At 42.6% G+C, this 19,118-nt stretch overlaps 3 protein-coding genes across 3 annotated transcripts in view; 1 reads left to right on the top strand and 2 right to left on the bottom strand.

Annotated features, from left to right (window-relative positions):
- Positions 1-426: 426 nt before the first annotated feature.
- Positions 427-3,967, bottom strand: LOC109467536. Its single transcript, XM_019765558.1, has 2 exons — positions 2,939-3,967; positions 427-2,713 (listed from the first exon to the last, which is right to left on the bottom strand). Exons 1-2 carry the CDS (start codon positions 3,965-3,967, stop codon positions 812-814), a joined length of 2,931 nt encoding a protein of 976 aa, XP_019621117.1. The 3' UTR covers positions 427-811.
- A 3,562-nt stretch (positions 3,968-7,529) lies between these two features.
- On the top strand, positions 7,530-9,696 carry LOC109467563 (potassium voltage-gated channel subfamily A member 2-like). Its single transcript, XM_019765589.1, has one exon. The coding sequence runs from the start codon at positions 7,796-7,798 to the stop codon at positions 9,476-9,478; it is 1,683 nt and encodes a 560-aa protein (XP_019621148.1). The 5' UTR covers positions 7,530-7,795; the 3' UTR covers positions 9,479-9,696.
- A 3,712-nt stretch (positions 9,697-13,408) lies between these two features.
- Positions 13,409-19,118, bottom strand: part of LOC109467560 (fatty acid-binding protein 9-like) — a 20,931-nt gene continuing 15,221 nt past the window's right edge. The window contains exons 2-4 of the mRNA XM_019765586.1: positions 16,365-16,549; positions 15,718-15,831; positions 13,409-14,631 (exon numbers count right to left, since the gene is read on the bottom strand). Coding sequence (XP_019621145.1) covers positions 14,581-14,631; positions 15,718-15,831; positions 16,365-16,549 — 350 coding nt within the window. The 3' untranslated portion in view covers positions 13,409-14,580. The remainder of the gene's footprint in view (positions 14,632-15,717; positions 15,832-16,364; positions 16,550-19,118) is intronic.

Genomic DNA, 19,118 nt, shown 5'->3' with positions numbered 1-19,118 from the left:
TAAATTGCGCGTGTACAAATGTATTTCGTACTAAATTTCACACCATTCACCTAACCATAAATGAACTTTTGTAATGTCTTTTTCTTATTATATGGGTTTTATTTGTTTCATAGGACGTTTCTTGAAATGTCAGAATACCCAAAAATGAACAATTACAAATATGAAAATGCAGTTCTTGCAAAAAGAGCGTCAGAGAATATATCTACAGAGTAACTAACACCAGGAAGTACTAGTAGGTCCTTGGTTGCCTTCCGGTGATATTTTTTTTTTGTTTCCGGACTAAATATAGCGTCCTATTTGGTACGTCAGTATAATCTCGGTCATTCTATTTCTTCCCTTTTCGACTGACAGCGCCATCTATCTACTAGTATCTATCTATCTATCCATGAATTAATGATTTATTCTTACACAAACACACAAGAGGCTTTCTATCTATCTATCCATCTGGAGATGTGTGTAATAATAAAGGGGTTAATGCCCCAATCCGAAGTGAATATGGTGACATAATCCCAGGTCATCAGGTACGATAACCACCAAATAAACCACCGAGTGAGCGTGGCGAACTCTTGGCTATATGATAATGCATAATAATACATATGCAGTAAAATAACTGAAATACCCTGTAGCGTTGTCAAAGTGTCCTTGGCTTTGAGTCAGTCTGAAATAGGTCCAAAAATTGTTTGCCATATTTTTACAAAATCGGTTGACATCAAAAGAGACGAAAAGAAAGCTAAGCTAGACAGAAACTTTTTTAATATTATGTACATAGATATTGTATCTAACATAATCGCTGGATGGCTTCTTTAAATCTTTAAGAAGAGTTTTTGTGCAGGTCGAAGACTTTGACTGCCTGCCCGACCGCCAATGACGACACCACAAGTCTACCGTCTCCGGTCATAGCTACGCCCCATGGAAATCTGACGTAGTTTTCTTCCACAACAAGGTGCTTGTCAAACGTTCCCTCTGGGTTGAACTGGGAAACTCGGTTGTTCTTGGTGTCTGCTACGATGATGTTGTCCTCTGCGTCTGCGCACACGTCTGCCGGACTGAGCAGCTGTCCATCATCTTTACCTTTCCCGCCCATTTGACGAATCAGGTTCCCGGATGCGTCGTACAGCTTGATGGTGTGTCCTGATTGGTCGCTGATGATGATACGATCACTGCTATTGGTCGCTGGGTAGAGTCTAACGGGGCCACCCTCTGAAGCGACATCGAATGTACAGACCTCGGTTCCATCTGGGAGAAGGACGAAAACTTGGCGCCCTTCAGTTGCGATGATTCTACCGGTAGTATCCACTGCCAATCCCTGTAGTCGGGACAGCACCCCCTCGACATGAAGCACGCGTCTGCTGTCTCCACTCTTCTTCAACACGTGGATGTTGTGCCCGTTTCCGGTCACGAAGATTTCGTCGCCGTACGCCGCAAGCCCTTCCGGGTTAAAGGCCAGAGCCACGGCGCTTTTGAGCCGCATGGTGTCGCTGCTGAAGATGCGGACGATGTTCTGGCCGGCGACGATGATGTCGTTTTCCTCGTCTGTTGCCACGCTGAATGTCCGGTGGAGCTGCGTGGTGGCGCTTTTTAGCGTTGCTATCAATGTTGGACATTGTTGTGATGCTGGAGATTTTGTTTCTCGTTTCGTTCCTTCCGCAACTATTTCTTTACAAGAACCGTTTACGACTTTGCCGAACCATTTCTGTATCTCCCCATTGAGGTCCACTTGAGGCGCCATGAACCAGAGACGCCTGTCGTAATCCGGCGGTATTGCACTTGGCACAGGCGTCTTCTCATGTGGGTATTTCAACGTTTTGAAGACTTCAGAAAGGCTGTTGGATGAAGTCAGCACCACTGCGGAGCTGCCATCTTCGAGTATCTTTCGTGAGATGTTAGTGTAGCTTGAAGACGCTGCAAACGCTACTTGCGCAGCTTCGCGTTCTTCGGCTATGTTCTTCCGTCGTTCCTCGAAAGCTGCAATAAGATCTTCCAAGCTTTCAGCCTTAAAACTACGAACGGACTCTCGAACCTTCTCTGCTTCATCCTGTACGGCTTGAACGATGCTTTCAACCCGCTCGTTTATCAAACTAAGAGCAATTTCTGAATGGTCGGCGATCCTTATGGTCATGTTTTCAAATTGGTTCAAAAGATTTTGCTCTGATTCTGCGAGTTCGTCGACTCTCTTGTGATGTGCTTCGGCACATGTGCTGGCGATGTCTAATCCGTGCTTTATCTTGTCTTTCTCCTTGTCCAGAGCTTCTTGTATCTCTTCCTCGGAGTGGTCTTTGTGTTCGTGTGTGGCGCAGTGAAGGCAGACATATTTCTGGCAGACGCTACAGTGCACGGTTTTAACTTCACCCCTCGAGCACTTACATGTCCCCTTCTTGTGGTGTAACGACAACTCTTTGGGCTGTGTTCCGATATCTCTGCCCGGAGAACTCATATTAACTCCCTTCTTGTCTTCATCTCCATGTTGCAGACTCTCTGTCATTTCTTCTGGACCTATCTGTCCATATATAACTGTCGATGCTGCCATGTCAAATCTGACATGTAACTTCGAATCTCCCGATTCGCCCTGCTGACTTTTGCGTCCCTTTTTCGAAACTAGAATGTATTTACGGTCCTCGGAGTTCAAACGATGGGATCTTCTCGGGGCCTCTTCCTGTCTGGCAGGGTCTTCTGTAGCTGTTGTCGTTGTTGTTGCTGCTGCTGTTGTTGTTTTCTCTGCTACTGGTGTTGTTGTTGTTGTTGCTTCTGCTGTTGTTGCTTTCTCTGCAACTGTTGCTGGTACTTCTGCTGTTGTCGTTTTCTCTGAAACTGTTGTTGGTACCTCTGCTGTTGTTTTTGCCGCTACTGGTGTTGTTACTTCTGCTGTTGTTGCTTTCTCTGCTACTGGTGTTCTTACTTCTGCTTTTGTTGTATTCTCTTCTACTGGCGTTGTTGTTACTTCTGCTGTTGTTGTTTTCTCTGCAACTGTTGTTGGTACTTCTGCTGTTGTTTTTGCTGCTACCGGTGTTGTTACTTCTGCTGTTGTTGTTTTCGCTGCTACTGGTGTAGTTTTTTCTGTTGTTGCTTTTGCTGCTGGTGTTGTTACTTCTGCTGTTGTTGTTGTTTTCTCTGAAACTATTGTTGGTATTTCTGCTGCTGTTGCTGCTGCTGCTTTTGCTGCTGGTGTTGTAGTTAACGTTGCTGCTGTTTTTTCTACTGTGGTTGTTTTTGCTGCTGATTTTGGAGCTGTCACTGCTGTAGTTGTTGTTGTTGTTTTTGTTTTTGCTGATTTTGCTGTCGTTGCTGTTTTAAGTAACGTCGATCCAGAATACGATTTCTCACTTTCCCTTTCAGATTCTGCCATTACATCTTGAATGTTTAAATCTTGAAAATGATAGATGTCACCCGACTCTCTTGTATCCTCATATTCTGTTGTGTCAGTCTCTTTTGGCTCAGGCAGCAACTCTTTCTCCACCGTACCTTTGGGCGAATTCTTGGTGTCCGAATTGTTTAAGCACAAGAAATATTCTACGTCTTCTACTTGTCCCTCTTTTGGCTTACCTGTTGTCACCACATTTCTATGGTCAACATTCGGTGCCTCCGATTCAGAGGGTAGCTCCTTTTGTACCGAATTAAAGGTTGCAATTTTCTGCTCTGAATGCTTGGACCTTTCCGGTTGCTGTTGTCCTGTAGACTGTGTCTCGGCTGTCCCGTCAATTGTGTTAATCCCTGGGAGCTTCGATTGCGAGTAGCCTTTTTCGTCTTCTTGTCGAGCGCCATTTTGGGTGAGGGGGGCATTAGAACTGCACACTACACAAGTTAACTCCCCCTCTCGTTCTGTCACTTGTAACTGCCCCAGGCATGGATGACAAAATCGGTGACGACACGGAAGCACTGATGTGTCTTCTCCAGATTGACAGAGATCGCAGACTCCATCTTTAGTTTGAAGTTTGTCTTCGATGTCGTCTTTGTGACTAAGTTCTTCCATCTTAGCTCCCTGTTACCTGTCATGTACCAGACAGACAACTCAAGTAGGCAGTGAACCTTAAGTAAAGGAATTCGAAGGTCACAACAAGCTAGGTTCCCACCCAGAAGGGCGGGTGTGCCGACTATATATTAGAGATTGTTACAGTATAGTCTAAAGACTCTATCGTCGCCATTGGTACGGATACTACCACGTACTATATGTACTAGATAATCGCCGAGAGAAATAATCACGCACATTTACTAAAGTCCGGGATGCCGGTCAAGTATAGGCAACTTTATATTGCTACTTTTGTATCTCTAAGCTTTGGCTGAACTGGTCAGAGCTACTAGTGTGTATGAGATAGGTCTATTAGCCTCAGGTCTCAGGCATTGTGTAACACAGGGTAGTTGTTGTCTGTGCTGAATTTGTGTTCTAATTTTAGCCAAACGAGAGCCGATCTGCTCCTAAAGGCATCCAATGCGATTTCGGGATACCAAAACTGATAATATTCTGAATAAGGCAATCCTTGTGATATTGACACATACTGCTTCACATTGGCACAATTAAATCAGTATTTCATACTTTGGGTATTTAAACAAGCCCCAAGATGAGTCCTTTATTTTCTGGGTGGTACCCAAAAAATCAGGGCCCTTCCATTAACCATTTTTCGTCAGAATTGAGGGTCCATGTGGGTCAATATACATCGGGACAGTGTGGTTTCAACTCAATATGTAGATAAATAACTAGAATGTTGACTTCGAAAAATCGGGTTTCCAAGCCCTAAAAACTGCACTGGAAGCCTGTAACAATTTTTGAGGACTAGAGATTTCGTATTGACACAGAATGTGTCTGTTTTACTACTAGTATTTAAAATCTGATGCTTGAAAAGAAAGTGATTTATCTTATATATCTCCATGGTAATAATTTAAAATGTTTGTTTCAAACTTCAACCGTTGATGTCATTTAGGGTGGCGTCGACACGTTACAAACGATAATATTCGGTCAAGCAGAACCTACTTTTTCCAATTTCCCAAAACTTATTATTACAAACAAAAATTTTTCTTCTTTTAACTTCCCAAAACCCACAGATTTTAGAAAAAGTGGGACATTACGTCTTCCATGGTTTACAGAAGAGAAGTCAAACCCTTCATTCATAGTTTTAGACATAGCAATAGTTTTAGTCAATTAGATTTCATGATGTACATTTTGAAGTTATTTTATACTCTGTTTCAATGTTATTTTATGTGTGTAACTTGCAATTAGCCTTCGGGCTTGGATTTGCAATAAACTTCTCACTAATGATAACTGCATGGCCTGTGGATACTACCTTTTTTATATTCCAACATATAATCACCAGACGTGGTGACGGCACACTCAAGTTTTTTTTTTCAACTTATATTAATGCCGCCACCAACACAGGGGACAAATACATGACAGGACAATACTCATTTTCATCTGAGCGAAGTGAGGAAAGTCGTGTAAAGTGCCTTTCCCAAGGGCACAAGATCGGTGGCATGTCAGGACTCGAACCCGGGACCTCTAGGTTCCGAATCGCCCACTACGCCACACGACCCCACCGACGGCCATACTACCTTATACCACCGTAGGATCTGCTTGGAGGTCGACGAAAGAAGGTATCATTGTGTTAGAGACAACTAGACGCTTTTCAGCTCCCCTGCCGATTACTATATCCCTTTCTTTGTCAACTTTGTAATTAGACGATTAACCTATAATTTGAAGGCATGTTGTAACGAGGATATAAGATTATTTCCTTTTGTGTATGTACTACAGTAGAAGATGTATAAATCATTGTTTAACTGTTTAGGCCACACCGATTTAATTTTATGGATGACATCCTCTGAAGACCCCCAAACTAGTGCGCGCGAGCGAATAAAAAAAAAATCCGGCCAAAAATAAAAATGCTACTAAACCACAGGAATACAAAGCTGGTATTGTGAATTCGCGACAGTACTTGGCGACGTATACGACAAGCCGGCACATGCTGGCTTCTTGTGGAATTTATGAATCGGTCCTGTACGGTATGTACTGAGTTCTTGAGTCGTGGAGCTTCGGTAGCCTGGGTGCTCGGCTCCGTTTTGTCGCTGACTACCATGGACTACCCAGGCCTAGAGCCAGGACAGAGCCTCGGTGGACGTGATCTTTTTTTTCTTTTGAGGGCGACAGGCGAAAATCAATGCGTGCGCGGATGTCATCCATAAAATTAAGTCGGTGTGGCCTTACATGGTGTGCAGTAGATTCGCAAATGTTTTGTCCTGGGGCGTCGAAGTCATAGTGCGTAAACAGGTCGTCATAGAAGATTGATCGGTACGCATAGCTCGACATCTCAACATGCAAATGAAGCTTTATTTGTCTGCAAAGGATCGTTTTGTAAGCAAGAAAGTTTCTTCTTACAAGTCAAGAACTTCTTTAATCGAGAATCAAGAAAGGAATTATAGTTGTCCTCGATGATTTATGCGGACACACCTTTACAAAATCTGTATTGATTATTTTCTCATGTGAGGCATACCTTAAAAATCTTGCTGTTTCTAGGTTGCAGTGAAAGCAAACCTTCCTAAAAAATGTTATTTTTTGTATAATGTGAATTCTGTTTTTAAAAAAATAGACAGACAACAAGTTTGTGCCTTACTAAAATCAAAATGAGCGCCATTAATAAGAACAGGGGTCGTGTGCTCGACTCGGAATCAAGTGGTCTCGGGTTCGAGTCCTGACATGCCACCTATCTTGTGCCCTTGGGAAAGGCACTTTACACGACTTTCCTCACTTCGCTCAGGTGAAAATGAGTATTGTATTGTCCCCTGTGTTGGGGGCGGCATTAATATAAGTTGAAAAAGCTTAAGTGTGCCGTCACCACGTCTTGTGATTACATGTTGGAATACAAAAAAATAAGCACAGTCTAGTCTCAGGGTAACGACATAACCATCCTTTGGCGAAGTTCCAAAAATCGAAAGGTTCAAACGGCCAGGCCAAGCTGCAAGATTCTGCACGAATAACTATCAAAGGGGTGCTAGTGTAACGGAAATGAAACGGAAAGAAACCTACAGTGGGGGTCCCTGGAAGACAGACGTAGAATGTCCAGACTGTGCATGATGTACAAAATGACTAATAAACTGATTGATGTACCAACCACTAAGTATCTGATACCAGCCCAGAAAAGAACGAGAAACAGTCATGACTTCAAATATCAGAGTTATCAACCAAGAATTGAGGTGTTCAAAAACTCGTATTTCCCCAGAACTATCGTAGACTGGAACTCGTTGCCACCAAGCACAGTAGGGGCATGTATCACTAGAAAGCTTTAAACAACTCCTACAATTAAATGTGCAATGATTGAGTGTAACAAGTCATTCGGTGTGATATAGCTAGCTGCCGCCGCGCCGCGTGCCTGCGAAGCTGGTGTGTTACGCCGAAGGGCGGTTATACTGACTATACAGATACAGATACAGATACAGACACAGATACAGATACAGGCATACCGCCAAACTGCGAACCGCATCCCAGCGGCCCAGCGAGGCAAACCTGTCCGACAGGTTTGTCGAGGGACGGACGCTTGGTGACCCGCTTACCCTGTCACTGCTGTCAGACAGCCTGTATTTATGGTGACCATATCTCAGCAATTTTCCTTAATGACAGAGGACGCCTTCGCCCAATTAAAGATTTCGAACAACCTAATTGGTGTATTTTGTTTGTTTCTTCTCCTCTAAGCGACTGTTTGTTATGGCTTCTACAAGGATACTGGAGGTTGTAAGTTTGGGGTAAGACTTGGACAGTGCGTACACATCTCTTTATACCTGCTGAGCGCAGGTAGCCTGGGGGGAAACGGTTTTTACTATGCATATCATTGTGGCAAGAAGCTACAGTCCTAGTACGAACCCGGCAGACAGAACAACATGGCGGCGTGGGGTCACACCTGACGCGGAGGACCACGGAAGCGTAGGGAGGAAGCCCGAGAACACGGTACGCCGTCGATGCCAGGGACTACCGGGAACGTTCGCGACGATGTCTGCGGAGCTGCAGTGGCCGAACCCCGCCCAACGCGTGACATTTAACGTAGCGGGGATGACATTCGAAGTTACCGCCCGAGTTCTGGACAGGTATCCGAAGACGCTTCTTGGATGCCCGCGTCGCTTGCGAAAGTTTTGGGACCCTGCTCGGCAAGAATACTTTCTCGACAGACACAGACCAAGCGCCGAGGCTATCGTAGACTTCTACCGTACTGGGAGACTCAGAAGACCAGAGGAGGTGCCTATAGAAGTGTTTACAGACGAAATTAAGTTCTACCAACTAGGCGATGACGTCATGAGGCGGTTTAGGGCAAGCGAAGGATTTCAAAGGAGAAAAGTTCGTGTTCTCCCTCAAAAGAAACATCTAGCGCCAATTTGGTTGATGTTTGAGTACCCTGATAGCTCGATATGGGCGGCAATGTTGGCGTTTGTGTCTGTGTCTTTTATATTGCTGTCCATCGCGTCCATTTGTACGGAAAGTTTTCCTCAGTTCAGACTCGCGAGGGCTGCTGACCAACTGGACAGGTCAAATTTCGGCCGACCTCTGGGAACAAGGTTCGGTAACCGATCCGGCCATGTAAACACGACCCACAATAGCACCGACTCATGCGGAACAAACGCGACGGGAAATTTCACCGGAAACAACGTCTCCTGCTTCCAAACTTCTGAAGCTGTCAGGCAGAAGAGTACGGATTTCCACGATCCGTTCTTCGCGATTGACACCGTCTGCACCGCCTGGTTTTCTCTGGAACTTTTCGTGCGATTTCTGTGCTGCCCTGACAGAGTAAGGTTCTGTAAGGGCAAGATGAACATCATAGATTTTGTTTCCGTCGTGCCGTACTTTTTCATGTTGATAATAGAGATCCCGGGAGTACCGGCAACGACAGGACTTGAATATTTCCTACAGGTGCTGCGTCTGACACGCGTTTTGAGAGTTCTAAAACTCTCTCGCTACAGCCAAGGGCTACAGACCATGGGGAAGACTGTACTAAAAAGCCTCTCACAAATCGGGTCGCTCATACTCTTCCTCTCCATACTAACCATCCTTTTCTCTTCGTTGATATACTTCACAGGACAGATAGACCCTGAACCGAGATTTAAGAGCATTCCGGACGGGTTTTGGTGGTCTTTGATAACAATGTTGACGGTCGGGTACGGCGATGTTTCACCGAAGACGCTTCTTGGGAAACTTGTGGGTTCGGTGTGCGCGTTTGCCGGGATGTTGGCTATAGCCCTACCGGTGCCTATCATCGTCAGTAACTTCGAGCTCCTCTACAACATCCAACCTGACGACGAGAATCTGTACGGGAGTCAGGAAGAGGTCGAGCCCGACGTGGTCTCTTCCACTAGCGACGGGGGGTACCAGAGCGGCTCGGTGTGTACGGACCAGTTTGAGTCTCCCAGACGGACTCAAAATCACTCCAACCACAGCGACGCAGACGATGTGTCTTGGATTCGATCAGAACAGGACCAATCAAATGGCTTTCTTCAGTTAGAGACTGTTTTGTGAGCTACAGATCCGTAAGAATCGTCTTGACAATGCACCAATCACAGTGGAGCAAAGGGTAAACGGTTTCTGCAACGCACAATCATACGGCATGTCTTGGATTCGATCAGAACAGGACCGATCAAATGGCTTTCTCCAGTTAGAGACTGTATTGTGAGGTACGGACCAGTTAGAATCGTCTTGACAATGCGCCAATCACAGTGGAGCAAACGGTTTGTACAACGCACGGCGTGTCAGAACATGGACAACCAAATAAGTAGCTAGTTCCAATTCGAGACGGATTTGTGATGTTCAAGGCGTCGGCACAAGGTTTGAAACTTCTTAAAAAATAGACTTCTCAAAGACCTTACGATAAGTAGAGCTTAAAACTTGCTACAAAGTAGCAGAATAGTTTCAAATGCAAAGTATTATAGTCTCCTATATATAAGAATGCCTTCTCATAAAGCAGTATTTTCCCATGTTAAAACTCAATGATGGAATTATGTTATATTGATCTAAAGCATTTGACTAGTCTCCTACATATAAAATTGCCTTCTCATGAAGCAGTATTTTTCCATGTTAAAACTCAATGATGGAATTATGTTATATTGATCTAAAGCATTTGACTAGTCTCCTATATATAAAATTGCCTTCTCATAAAGCAGTATTTTCCCATGTTAAAACTCAATGATGGAATTATGTTATATTGATCTAAAGCATTTGACTAGTCTCCTATATATGAAATTGCCTTCTCATGAAGCAGTATTTTCCCATGTTAAAACTCAATGAAAGAACTATGCCTATGTTATATTGGTTTAAAGCATTTTGCATGTCATGATATTCATATTTACATAGTGAAATATAGTTATACCCCTAAATACAACAACAAAAGAACTCTCGTAGAGAGCTATGTCGCCGTGGTAGGTGTACCGCATGTCTTCTCAGTCATGAATTATAATAATGATGATAGGTTTATTGCAAATTCCCTGGGGCTAATTGAAAGTAACAGGTGAGATTTATATCATACGATTTCTGTATTTTGAATGCTACCTCAAATTCTAACTTGTTAGGATTCTAAAGCCCTAAGCATTACATTTCAAATTGAAATACCTGTTTTGATGTATCAATCTTTTGTAACTTAGACGATGTTTGGAACGTATACGTTTAATATATAAATTAAGCGTTGGTTTGTTTCATGATTTGTCGGCAGTCCTTGAACTCCTGTTTTAGAGTCAATTCAAAATTGACACTCGTTTAGTGTACTGTATATTGAGGTTGAATATGCTTAATCAACCTTAGGCCACATCAATTTATTTTGTTGGTTCTTGTTTCGCCTCTTCATTTTTTTGTCTGATTTGAAAAAAATTCTGATTCTGAATTAGCTTTAAAATGCTTACATTTTGCCCCCAACCGTTAAGGAAAGTCCTCTTCCCCTTAGTTGTTACAGTTTTTCCATCTATCAAAGGTTTGATTAAAAGTTCAAAATTTATTGTTTAAATATTAACCCAACCTTTTGTGCTGACTTCATGGCTCCTATTGTTTCATTTGCATAATAGGATGCTTACACCTGTTTTCATTTTTTTCGCCCTGTCGCTTCATATTTTTTCTGAAAAAAATCCGAGAACCAACAAATTAAATTGGTGTGGCCTTAAGCTTACCTTACATATGCGATAATATACAAGTAGCTGGCGTGTAGCCTGGGTACCATCCAGATTTTCGCTCCGAAACGCTCGAAAAAATTATTTTTTCGAGCGTTGCGGAGCGAAAATCCGGATGGTACCCAGGCTAGTTGGCGTGGCGATCAGTTACTAAGAATCCATTATCGATCAGATAAAATACTAGGTCATACGGAAAGATGAAAGAAAACTCATCAATCTAACTGTCAAGAGTTAGTGACAGTAACACCTGTGCTGGATAAAAGGTGAGAAGAGACTGTACTCGCCAGGTAGGCGGGGCAATTTTCCGTCTCGTAAACGGTTGATGCCATTTGAAACGGTCAATGCCATTTCGCTGAATGGTCAATGCCATATCCGATCGTCCAAAAACGAATAAAAAGTAATATAGACTATAAAAAGCAATATTCTAATTGAAAATATAAGGGAGAATCATGTAGAGTTGTAAATACTAGTGAAGAAAAAAACAAAAGCACAAGCTCGGACATGAAGCCGGGTCCAAAAGTGCAGCTCTAAAACCCTAACCTACACCCTAGCCTATACCCACCCTAACCCTCTACGCCACAAAACATTACGGTGTGGATGGATCGTGCTGATACACTTAAGTTAGCTAATCTGCGATATGACATCAACCGTTTCAAAAGGCGACGACCGTACGGCAATTAGCATCGGCGGGAGAAGCAGTGGAGAGAAGTTATCAGTAATAAACAACGTTAAGGTAGGAATGACAATATTGGGGTTTGTCTCCATTTTTTTCGAGTTCCCTCTTCCCGACTGCTGACACTCGGATCGACTAGTCTCTACCAGACTAACCACGCTATATATAGGAGAATATTTGCGAGTTTGGTCGCCCTGTAGGTTTGACTGGCCGTGCAGTTAGAGGGAAAGAAACTACCTCCCTGCGGCCGGACTCCCTTGGCCAATTTTTTCTCTTTTTTCCGAGTTCTACGATTCGTATTCCCGTAGAAAGGCCTGGTGGAGGCTACGGAACTACTGTTACTGTCCGCACGATTCAAATTCTGAAGAAAATAAGAAGAACTCCAGTTCAGAACCTATAGTTGTTTTTGCTTACTTTCCGTGCACGCTAATTGTAGAATTCATGTAAACGCTCTCATTACATTTATGGATAGACTATAACTCAAAGAAAAGGATTCAAATTAACGTTTTGAAAGACACGTTATTACAACTTGGGTCGCTGACAAGAAACGGGATTGTTGTTTTGAAGACACTTTATTGTTGTAACTCACTCGTGTGGAACTGTGTCCACTCGCCCTGGAATTTCTGCCCCCTGGCGATTAACAATGTAGGTGCAAACGCACGGTGCATATATTATGCTCTTTAGGCCACACCAAGTTAATCTTATGGATGACGTCCTTTGGAGACCCTAAATCTGATGCGAGAGGGCGAAAGAAAGCAAGAAGGGCCCTAAAAAACAAGATGCCTAGATTAGAAATATACTAAGAGACGACAAATGTTAGGACACAAATTGAATGAGGTGACACAGTGTAACAAGCAAGAAGTCTTTTATTCATCATCAAAACAGCAATAAATCAGGTGGAACAGTGGACAGTGAAAATTTTTCTGTTATTGACAGGATGGTCCTGTCAATAGTGCAAATTTTCTGTTATTGATATACACTTTCAATATATATCAATAGACACTTTCTTCGCGTTACGGGTTTCACATCAATCTGGTGATTTGCGGCACTGTCGTGACTCTTTGGTCATAGTTACAGGAAGCGGGATTTCTTGGGGTTTTTTTCTAAGAACAGGACAAAATCAATGCGCGCGCGGATGTCATCCATAAAATTTACTTGGTATGGCCTTATGCTGTTACCAAAGATATTATAGGCCTATGACCTAGCCTCTATCAGGATTCGGAAACAGTCGTTAGAAGTTGGCCCAACATAACATACCGGGGGAGTTGGTCCGCTAAGAAGTACATTTCTTGCGGCAAATCCCCAATATTTGTCTGCATAAGTACTAGTATCTGATACCTTTGGGGTAACAGGTGGTAGTACCCTTGCAGGCTGCAGTTTACACTAGTCCCGCAAGGAGGCACAGTGACTGTTTGACGGGGGTGCATACCGGCTACGCGCAGCCCTGGGCTACGCGTGTCTGTATGTCGGCTTGTCTGTGTATGTGTGTGTGCTTTGATAAGTTTCAATTTGCAATGTCTTCGGCAAAAACAATATATGACATAATACCTTTTTTGATTTCTTGTTCTAAGACTCACATGGAAACCTAGATACATTATAACAAAATAAACAAAAGACAACAACCATATTAAATAGCTGGCGGTTCTCATTTTCGTTCCTTCTATATCTTTCTTGATATCAACTAACATAGAGCTATGTCTTAACTACTGTAAATTTATAACACATACGTGCAAAGATCCGTCTTAGGTTGAAAACATACAACTAATTGATGTTACAATAGCGACAGTACAACTACTAGCACCACGACACCTTAGCTTCAAGGTAATACTTTTAAACATTATTTGGCCATATAATGGCACGAACACTAAGTACATAGAAGAAACCTGGCGTGAAATGCCATTTCGTTGCTAACGTGTGTTAATGCAGAGTTGCCATCTAGCGGTTTTCTCTGTTAAAGCAGCCATTATGACTCGTATGAGTTATACTAGTTATTCAAAGGAATCAAAAATGGCTACAGATATTATAATGAAGGATATGAGAAATGGTTAACCAAAGAGTAAAATAAGTTATGACTAGTATTAAATATAATAAGAAAGAGGGTGACACAAACCTCTTCTTTTTACGTTTTTACTTAGTGGTGCCAAATAATAAAAAAATGTATGTTAGGTATCTATGATATACTACTGGTATGATACAAACCTTACCCTCTATTGGTATAACACGGAAGTTTTCTTCGCTTAGCTTAATTAAGTACATGTATCTATAGAAATGGCATAGCCACAGTAGCTGTAAAGAACATCTAGCGTTTCGGAAATATAGAGAATAGTAAGCGCACATAGAATCTATCTACCCTATCATTATAAAGAGCGTTTTTAGGTTATTTCTCGGATCATTGTGCATGCTGGGAAAAAAGGGAGAAACTTGGGTAACGCTGGTGACAAGCCAGTCATTGCCATGACAACACAGACTGCATGGTAACGACAGAGTACGCATGCGCTCCATACGCGTTGCCATGGGAATGTGTCACATGCCCCCCCACCGCGTTACCCATAATTCTGTTCTCCAAAACGTGGTAAAGACGAAGTTCGCATGCGCTCCATACAGGTTGTCATGGCAACCCGAGTTACCCATAATTCTGTTCTCCGAAACATGGCCAAAGTGTTGACACATTACAGTATAACTTCCTACACAGTACATTGTCCTTAGCTAGTAGCAAGTGGTATATTTGTATATATGCGCAGTACTATCGTGGTTGAGCTGGAAGCGTTGCCTTGCGTCTGGAGCTCGGAATGTTCCTAAACCTTCTCATACGTCAGATTAGCGGTGATCCCCTTGTAAGAGATAATCTGAAAAGAGACGGGATTAATCTTTACATGGTACCGGTGATCTATTCTAAGTCGGTGTAAAACAAATTCGCGATGTCGAGGGCTCTATACAAGTTATTGATTTTATTGGATGACATCCGCGCGCGCATGAATTTTCGGCCGTAAAAAAAAAAGTTGTCAACCATACTGTAAATCGTACAAAACAGTGTTGCAAAATGAGCAAATATATACCGTAAGTTGAAAAAAAAAATATTGGAAAACGATACCAATATCGTTGAGTACCAAAATCAAACAAAAAGACGAAAATGTAAAGACATGAATTTGTAGAGTAGATTATTCGCCATACCATACTCTGTGTCATTTGTTCAACCTTCAAAACCGTGTAGATTTCATAATGAAAGCAACATTTCTTTTGGCCACACTTTTTTTTTATTCGCACGCTCGCATCAGTTTTGGGGTTCCCAGAGGATGTCGTCCATATAACCAAATCAACATGGCCTTATCTCTGAACCAGGAGAATTTAAAAAGGAGGCGGATTCTTTCTCACTTCGAAAACATTAGCCCCTAACTGGTTTCGGGAAGCAGCTGAAAAGAGTACAAATCGGCCCAATAGACAGATGATATGCCAGGGGAGTTGGTTCGCGCTGAGAGCACAGTTTGCTTTAGCCGAAACCCGCAACGACTCTTGACAGGTTTCGGCAAAATGTTCTCTCAGTGCGAACTAACTCCCCTGGCATATATCATCTGTCTATTTGGTCTAATTTCTACTCTTTCCAGCTGCTTCCCGGAGCCTGATAAAGGTATTGAAAACGAACAACAAGAAAAACCTTCACATTGCATGGTGCTAATCGTAAGTCAGCTGCTAGTCGGCGCTTTTACACCATGTAATTCGCGTTATATGTTCACGTTAGTAAAAAAAGTTCACGGTCTGAGAAAAATGGACATGTTCAAGGAACTATATATTCACTGTGGTGACAGGTGCAGGAAAGGGAAAGTCCAGGAATTATCTGTTAACTGTAATGATAAGTTCACGGTACAGAAGTGACAGTGAAAACAGTGAACATAACAGTACAGTGAAAAAAATCAGGAATTACCAGTACTACTTACCACGATTTTCTTCCCATCGACGACTTCCCGGGTCATGTTCATGGGTGTGCCCTGGCCGTCGAAGTTGGGAATGACAGTCAGGATCTTAGAACCTCCCTGGTACGTGTGTACGGTCTGTATAAGGACAATACCAGGATAGGAAAACAAATGAGATATAGTACCGGTAGCAAGATGTAGCCGCAAGTAAATGCTTTCCGAATCATCTTCACTGAGACGAAATAATAAAATATGTTTGGCGTCATATTGGTGCGTCCGCCGCCATGTTGGTGTCGCAATTTGCATATCGGTAGCCCGAGTGTTTTAGGACATGATTATTTAATAAAAAAACCTTCTGACACGTCAGCTGTCAGCTCGAAGAAAAGGATACCAGAGGAAATACTTAAAAACTTGATGAAACACAATAATGTGTATGTGAGTGATTTTATGAGCCTTGTTTTGTAGTAAAAATTGAAATAAATATAAAAAAGCTAGCTTGAGCTACGATGTGTTGAAATGCAAATAGGGACACCAAAATGGCGACCAGCACCTGCCTGATACCTGCCTGCCCATACAGTGAAAACAGTTTATATTCAATTTATGTACATAAAATGACTGAATGAAAATGTTCTACATTTGTTTAGAAGGAGGAAAATGAAACTCGTGAGTACCATGCGCCTCTTGCCGTCCAGTGAAGCCTCCTCGAACTCCTGTCCCCAGCTGTAGGTGTTTTTGGAGATGGTGACGCCGGTCTGGGTGCCGGTAGACCACGTGACCGTGTCCCCCTCCACGGCCACTGACGTCACCAGCGCCGCGTCGTTAGCCTTGAACCTGCCCCTCACCTCGTCAGACACACCTGGGGGGGGGGGAGGACATGAGAGGTTTTTTTTTTTTTAAACAATTATAATTTGTGGGTTTAGAATTTTTTTTCTTCTTACACAACCAGTAAGGTTCTCACCTGCTTACGTTTCGATGTCTATCAGACACCTTCCTCAGAGCTTCTGACTGGAGTTCTGCAACTCGCCGCTTTTTATCGCCAAAGTAGGTGGCGCTTTTGCGGCGAGAATGCAATCCCAAACGTGGCTGAGCTTGTATCCCCCCTCGTCCCGTCAGAAGCTCTGAGGAAGGTGTCTGATAGACATCGAAACGTAAGCAGGTGAGAACCTTACTGGTTGTGTAAGAAGATTCTATACCCTAAATATCTTCCAACCTGATGAAATTCTTTACGGGAATTATAAATTGTTTATTGCACATTCTTGCCCGAGGGCTAATTGCAGGAACAGAAGAAACATATGGTATAAAAAACAGACAATTAGTACATATAGAACTACTAATAACTACTAAGAAACTACTGGTAAATCATCCCAACATTCATTACAAGGCATGGCGACGGCACACTTCTGCATCAGTATAGCCGGTATAACCGTCCTTCGACGCAACACACCAGCTTCGCAGGCACGCGGCGCGGCGGCAGCTAGCTATATCACACCGAACGACTTGTTACACTCAATCTTTGCACATTTAATTGCAGGAGTTGTTTAAAGCTTTCTAGTGATGATGCCCCAACTGTGCTTGGTAGCGACGAGTTCCAGTCTACGATAGTTCTGGGGAAATACGAGTTTTTGAACACCTTCAACTAATGCTTATGCCGCTACCAACGCAGACAAACGCATGAACGGACAACAGATATTTTCACCTGAGTCAAGTGAGGAAATTCATGTTAAGTGCCTTTCATAAGGGCACAAGGTAGCATGGCAGGATTCGAACTCGGGACCTATTGGTTCCAAGCCGAACGCTCTGTCGTTATTACGTCACACGACTCCACTGACATCGGAGACTTCAGTCAGGCATCAGGGAAGTGTTTTTATTCATTACGATTTGCCACATTTGAGGAAGGAATTGACGTAACAAACGAGAACTTGTATTGCAAAATATGACCTGTACTTTTAACACTCTAAAGATTGGTCAGAAATCTGTACAATAGTACCAGGATGACTCATGAGTCATTGATAAATCGTTTAGGCTACGGCAAGTAAATTTTATAATTTATGGATGACATCCTCCGCAGACTCCCAATCTAATGCGAGCGGGCGAAAAAAAGGCGGGCCGAAAAAAACAAGGTTCCTACATTTTCAAATTTTGACTCAATCATTGTACAAATGGTTTTTATTCAGTGGGAACATCAAATATACACAGCCAGCATCACATATCACTGTATCAAAGTAAGAAACAAAACATTAAATCAGAGCCTTTTCTAGTCTCCCCTTTTCATAGTTATCTGCCATCCCGGCATGGCAACAGACATCTTTGTCCATTTTCGGCATGTTGACCACTGTCAGAAGGCAACAAAATTTCTTGTGTTTTTTTTTCCAAAATCAGGCGAAAATTAATGCGCTCGCTGATGTCATCCATAAAAATTACTTGCTGTGGAAAAGCAAAGCCCTGTTTGCCAACTCATAATCCTACCCCGCGCATATACCACCGACCGAAACACGCTTCAAGCCAAGAAACCTAAAACTTAAAGGTCACCCTTCAATTTTCTGAATGTCATTGAGCTCCAACGTAATGTCTGAGGCCACGCGAAAGCTAGCACGTTATTCGCAATGGTAGACCGTTTGCCGATTCGAAATGAGAAGTTGCCGCGATGCGTGAAATGGACCCGTACATTGTGATAAATGAACGTCATTTTCACAGGCGTCAGGCCTGTTTCTACTCACTCGATTCTTTTGAATATTTCATTTATTTTAATAAGAGAGATAACAGATTCCTATGAGATCAAATTCCACATTACAGGCATAAAATTAATGTTCAATACCATATGTCTCGCCTTATGATATAATCAATTGAGCCAAAATTAGTTGAACATATATGATATTCAAGATATTGTATATATACAGTCTTACGCAATTAGTTGGGGTCTAATTTTATAGATGACCTAAATGGTTTTCAAATCAAGTGACGATAACCAGACTTAGAACGACCAGACATTCGTAATACCTCCGGAATGCAATTATTTTTCATGATTAACTCATTTATCACCCTCATTATTACAATATCTACATGCGGCCGTTCATTATCACTGTGTTATCGTTTAGACAGTGTGTCAAAAAGATAACATACACTTGGCTAGTACCTCTATGGTGGTTCTAAAATTAAAACTTTGAAGCTATTTTTCTTCAACAGTCTGATAGGTTAAGGTAAGGGCATACAGTATTAGCCTCTACCAGGCTTCGGGAGACGGCTGGAAAGAGTAGAAATCGACCAAATAGAGAGATAGCATGCCGTGGGAGTTGGTCAAATAGAGAGATAGCATGCCGTGGGAGTTGGTCAAATAGAGAGATAGCATGCCGTGGGAGTTGTACTCTCCAAGCAGAGGTGAGAGGGAGAGAACGTAGGATATTCCGACATGGCTAGCTAAGGGAGGC

Source organism: Branchiostoma belcheri, unplaced genomic scaffold (assembly GCF_001625305.1).
Source record: "Branchiostoma belcheri isolate BF01 breed outbred unplaced genomic scaffold, Haploidv18h27 scaffold181, whole genome shotgun sequence".
NCBI lineage: Eukaryota > Metazoa > Chordata > Leptocardii > Amphioxiformes > Branchiostomatidae > Branchiostoma > Branchiostoma belcheri.
Note: the sequence above shows the minus strand (reverse complement) of the source record. Positions and strands in the feature narration are given on the sequence as shown.